Source organism: Lactuca serriola, chromosome 2 (genome assembly GCF_051521515.1).
Source record: "Lactuca serriola cultivar US96UC23 chromosome 2, Lser_US96UC23_V15, whole genome shotgun sequence".
Taxonomy (NCBI): domain Eukaryota; kingdom Viridiplantae; phylum Streptophyta; class Magnoliopsida; order Asterales; family Asteraceae; genus Lactuca; species Lactuca serriola.
In genome coordinates, this window is record NC_136409.1 from 216646294 (window position 1) to 216652087 (window position 5794).

Sequence of the window (5794 nt, forward strand, 5' to 3'; positions counted from 1 at the left end):
GCAGCTCTTCTACTGCGTAATGTAACTGGGAAAGGAGCAAAAGAAGATACAAGAATTCATAACCATAACCTCTTTATTATCTGAGAAAACCTTCAAGAAATACACACACTGAAAGATACGACTCCTACCTAGTTAAATAGCTAAACTGACCAACAAAATAGGAAAAGATAACAACCCATTCCTGGGTCTTTGCCGCCTGCACCCACGTGTCTTTGACTCTATCCTAAAAGAAAACAATAAATGACTAAACTACCCTTCATACATTCGAATTACTCCAACAGTTGGCTCTTTCAATTATCTTTTTAGCTTGGTTTCCGTTGCAATTAAGTTGTTTCCCTCCAAAAAAAATAATAATAAAAATAAAAATAAAAATTGATACCTGCATCATGGTCGGTGATGAATTGTAGTGTATAATGTACTCCATGACTAAGTATCGCAAAGAATGGCTATTATTAATGCAATCTATTATCAACCAGATTTCTATGATAGAAGATGAGAAATCATAATGTTGAATGGTAAAGAATGGTAATTTAATTCGTTACACGTTAAAACCTAAGGATCTTTTTTTCCAGCTCGTCCTAAGAGCATTTGAATCCTCAAGATCAGCAATGACCGACATCATTACAAACATCTTTATTCCTATCTTCTTGAGACGCTCCATGAAACTCGACGGTGTCAAACTTTTGTTCGTACATTTTAAACAAATTATTCATATAATTGTTTTCAACCTCCACAACTAGATGCTACTTTCGGTTCGACCTAGTCATTCTTTACATTCTTGTATTTAATCAACTTTTGAAAAACATGTTCAATAAGGCTGAAGGGAGTGGTGCCACCGAAACCGCATTCCCTTCGTTGCCACATAAGTTCCACATCATTTTTTAACACAAAAGTGTAGTTCCTTACCATACCCAAAGAGTGGTGTCACATTTTTTTTAAAATTAATTTAAATAAAAAAAATCTCCCCATTCAATAACAAGACTCACAAAACGGTCAAATTTTCCCCACTCAATCACAAATCACGGCCATTTTTTACCACATTGCTTTCTAAATTGCACCCAGGAGCGGTGTTCGCTGCCTAGGTGGCGAAACCGCACTTCCTCTACCGCACAACTCCCCCAAATCTAAAGGAGGATTTCATTCGTTCGTTGTCAGATCTAAGAAAACTGCAAAGTACATGAAGTTGTTAAGTTTCTTAAAATCCCCCCAATACTTGTCATACTTGTTGTGCATTTTTGAACCCGGTAGAGGTTTTGCTTCCCACTTCCATAGTATCGACATCTTATATTTCTCTATAAAAACAAATATGTGTGATACAAGCTCAGATTTTCTTTTGAATTTATTAAGAAACACGACTATTTCCTTGCACGCCCTAAAATTCGTATCTTTGGGGACTCTTCCTAGATCACATGCATTTGAAATATCTAACAACAAAAAAAAGTGATTGATGAAAACCTTTTTTTTATTTTTTGTCTTGTATTAATACAATACCCATGGATTCATGTGAAAACAAAATGGATCCATGCAAAACTAATGGACCCCTTCTAATGCCATAGACAATTTTAATAAATTGTAAGTGGAGTTACACTGTGTAGAACAATCACCACATAAACATTTCATTGATTCCACTCCACATTCTTTCATATATTTCTTAGATTTCGTTATTCGTTGTGTGGGTTGTTGTATTTCAAACCATTTTTTTTCAAACCATTATACATGTTCGTCATTCTCATAATGCTCTTAATCCGTTATCCGTATATACAATCTAATAACTCATGAACCATATATATATACTCACTTTTATGATTATTAACAAAGAGTGAAATTAATAATTATTTTATACCTATGTCTCTACCGAGACTTGAACCCCTAAACCTCTCAAATAAGATGGTCACTCCATACCGTTAGGCCATTGGCCCTTTGGTAACAAAGACACAGTTATTGTTATATATACATCTATGTGCAAGGTATAAGGTTTAGTCGTGAACCAAAAATAAACGACAATTAAAATAAAAGAGGAGGGTTATTAAAAGAAATAAAAAAATAAAAAAAATAAAAAATTATCGTTCCTTGCTTGTTTCAACGATCAATTGTGAATTGATGTTTAGATATTTTTTTAACCAAAATTGATTCCAAGTAATACTAACAAGTTATAATATCATTTTTGGTATCTAGTCAAAACAATCTTTTTAACTAGATCTAACCTAACTAACCCTAATCCAAATAACCTCTTAAAATAAGATTAAAAAGTTGAATTAGATTCTTACAATTCCCAAATTATCTAATACTTCTTATAAGCTCCAAATCCTAAAAATATTCGATTTTACGTTTACAACAAGATTAAATCCTAACAAAGAGAGCCAACTCGTTGTTTGTATATAGGTCGAAAAGTTGCATTAGATTTGATACAAGTATTCCTAAAAATATTTAATACATCCCATATAGGTTCGAAAGCCTAAAAATATGTAATTTTATATTTTAAACAAAATTAAATCCTAACAAGGAACCAAATCATTGTTTGTACACAAATTGAAATGTTGCCAATTTTATGGATTTTGCTTTGGAGTCAACACCGTCAGAACGATTACATTGGTTATGGTCTTATGGATGCTCCGCCGGTGGAAGATTGTTGCGGCATGCCACAATCAAATGTCATTTTTGAAATGTGAAAAAAAAACAAATAACAGAGGATATGAAATATTAAATATTAGGAAAATACCCCACAATTCGAAACCCGGTATGAAATGTATCTGATAATTTGAGAAAATAACTAAACATAACGAATTATCGAGATTGCAAAAATAACCCATATTGCAACAATAGAGATCATTTTTGAGTGGTGTGGTTCACGTCTTTTACTAGGATTTTTCTTGATACACAAGGCACAAATCCAACCAAAACACACACACACACACAGAGCTCGATTGAGAAACCTTTCAACAGCCTAACTAATTAACTATCATTGGCTTCCAGTGGCAGACCACTGAATGCTGAAATATTCTTAATCGACTCCTCTTCCATCTCAACCAGCCGTCTGCAGAATGTCTCTACATCTCTTGCTTCTTCCTTCAAAACCAATCTCAACTCCTTCCATTCGTATTCCTCCATCGTGGGTCCCACCACCTTCCCCAACAAGTCCAGCCCTTTCCTATCTACAGACACCACCACTGCATCCTGCACACATGAAACATCAGAGACGCGGAACAGAAATTGCTTTTTTTTTTTTTGTCTTTCGATCTGTGCAAAAAGACGTGAATGCCCTTCTCATTCTTATAATCGAGAAATAGCTCTTAGAAAGACGTGAATGAGTATGGTGTTTGAGATCATACGTAACGTACCTTCACGTTCTTATTCAAGTATGTAGCACAAAAGATTATGAGGGCTCGACGTCTGGCTTCACTTTGATTAATTCCATCAATCAAGCTTCCAGAAAAAACCGCTACAAAAATAGTATAATCATAAAAATCAACTACATTCTCCTTATCCCATATATATAATTTACTTTACTCAAATAGCAATGTATTTTATTTTTTACCCATATAAGTGCATTGCTATACACGTAGGTTGCAATTTCCTTAGAATAAATGCACATGTAAATATCAATATATCATGCATGTGTACAAAAACACTTACACAAGGGGTCAGCCTTTGATTCTTCCATATCCTTCAAATCCACTTCATGACTGTTTCCCTTGCTTTCTATGTAACTGATTGAACTGCATGAAAAAAGACTTATTTTATCAAATGCAAGTCCACATCAGCAATATATGTATCTAAAGGCATATTTTTACCTTGGATTAAACTTATAAATCCTGTATTGTTGATCTTCTTCATTCAATAAGTCTTGGAGATTTTCAGCACGAGATGTAGATCTGAAGTTAGATGAACTCAATATACCAGAAACTGAATAACTGAACTCTTTTATTGCCTCTGCTTCTGATATTATCATCTCTCGAAGGCTCTCTGCAGCTGAATTTGCCTGACACAATTCCATAAATAATACTAGATTTAAACATAAAGACCATCAAAAAATTTTGTCTTGGCTAAAGTTTTTATCATTCTTGAAAGCATGCAAAATTAGTTGCATTAACATATTTTGTTTCAGCTTTTATATTACACAATACTGATAAAACATTCTGTTAATGTCATAGAATCAAAAATGAATCAAGGACTAGTATAGTTAAGGAAGCATGAGAAATGATAAATAGACAACTTATGTTTTGCTTATGAAATTGTACCTTTTTATCACCAAGTGGAAGAACTTCACCAATAAGAGCAATCCGATTAGGAGGCTGTATACGTAAGAGGCTTTTGGTCATTATAATTGGGATTAAGACAAAATAGTTTGGTTTTCAGCACTCTCATTTAACTCTCAGATCACAAAGCTTTGTAGGTTAAAGAAAATTAACTGACCTTCTTCAAAGAATGAAGCAGACTTGCAAGTGACCCTGGTAAGGGACTTGTGACAGCCAATGAGCCACGTTCATCTATAACTGTATTCTTTTTTAGAAAAATACACAAATAAGAACACTAGAAGGGCATATCTAATGATGTACAATTATTCAGATTATGCATTTTTCAAAGAAAGTAGAAAAGATTACCAGCCCTATTCTAGTGTAAATTATATCACTCAGACAGGTTATAAGGAACTTTTATTGACAAACAAGTACAGAGTGGTAAGAAAACGAATTGTTTATGGTCTAATCGATTCATACCACATTATGCAAGTCATCTTCAGGTACCCAAATGTAAGGCCTCCCCTTCTTCACAAAGTATTTAACTTTTGAACTGTAAATTTCTTCCTTGCTGTAAAAGGAAACACACGCACGCACACAAACAAACAAAGCCATAACGATTGATTAATACACTTAAAAATTAGGATATATACACTCATATGATCGCTATAAGATTGCATTACCTAACAAAATCCTAATAATCAAAACAAATAAAATTAGATCGGTACCTTCCAGTAGCATCAGCCTTAACTGTATTGAGACTACCTTGCCAGTTTGACGCCAATATATTCTGCAAAAATACGATCATCACTCTCATACCAATTTGACAGGTGTGGTGTAGAGAGAAATTTTGGTTTATACCTTGCATTTTTCAGCGAATGTTAGAACAGTAGTTCGGCTCCCCTTCACCATATTGAAAAGCGAGTGACGCACACCAACTGTTTGATATAATTACTCGGAGAAAGCAAGCAACGAACATGCACTGACTAAACCGAGCTAGCAAGGCCTGGGGGGTTGAGTCTTCCGCGGAAGTGTGCGTTTGAGAGAGAGAGAGAGAGAGAGAGAGAGAGAGAGAGAGAGAGAGAGATGAGGGTTCAGGGTTTTGCAATAAGCACCATAGCAGGGTGTCGACGGACACAAAGTCCTCTAGGAGAATATCGTAATCATATAATTAAACAACAATTTAACAAATATTTATCTGATTTATTGATAACTAGGAGGATGGTGTTTGGCTTTGCTTTTAAAATCACTTTTTGAACTTTTGATTTTTCTAAAAAGTTCAAAGTTTAAAAAGTTGTTTGGCAATTGAAAAATATCTTTTAAAATAGTTTTTTGAGAAGAAGAAAAATGAGGCTTTTAAGAAGTTAGGTATGTGTGACTTTTGGCAACTTTTGCCTTTTTTCCCTTTCCCCCCTCAAAAGTTTAAACAAATACATTTTAAAACCATCTTTTGGAAAAAGATATGAATCAAAAAGTTCTTTTCTAAAAATGATTTTTTGGTCTGAAAAGTTATCCCAAACACCTGCCAATGGAGCGGGTTTTTGACCCTGATCCGATCC

General features: G+C 34.2%; 1 protein-coding gene across 1 annotated transcript; it reads right to left on the minus strand.

The window, feature by feature from the left end:
* Nucleotides 1-2771: 2771 nt before the first annotated feature.
* On the minus strand, nt 2772-5371 carry LOC145088517 (uncharacterized). Its single transcript, XM_079026888.1, has 9 exons — nt 5097-5371; nt 4964-5025; nt 4716-4806; nt 4414-4500; nt 4239-4292; nt 3792-3979; nt 3634-3716; nt 3339-3439; nt 2772-3174 (listed from the first exon to the last, which is right to left on the minus strand). Exons 1-9 carry the CDS (start codon nt 5145-5147, stop codon nt 2953-2955), a joined length of 939 nt encoding a protein of 312 aa, XP_078883014.1. The 5' UTR covers nt 5148-5371; the 3' UTR covers nt 2772-2952.
* Nucleotides 5372-5794: the final 423 nt, after the last annotated feature.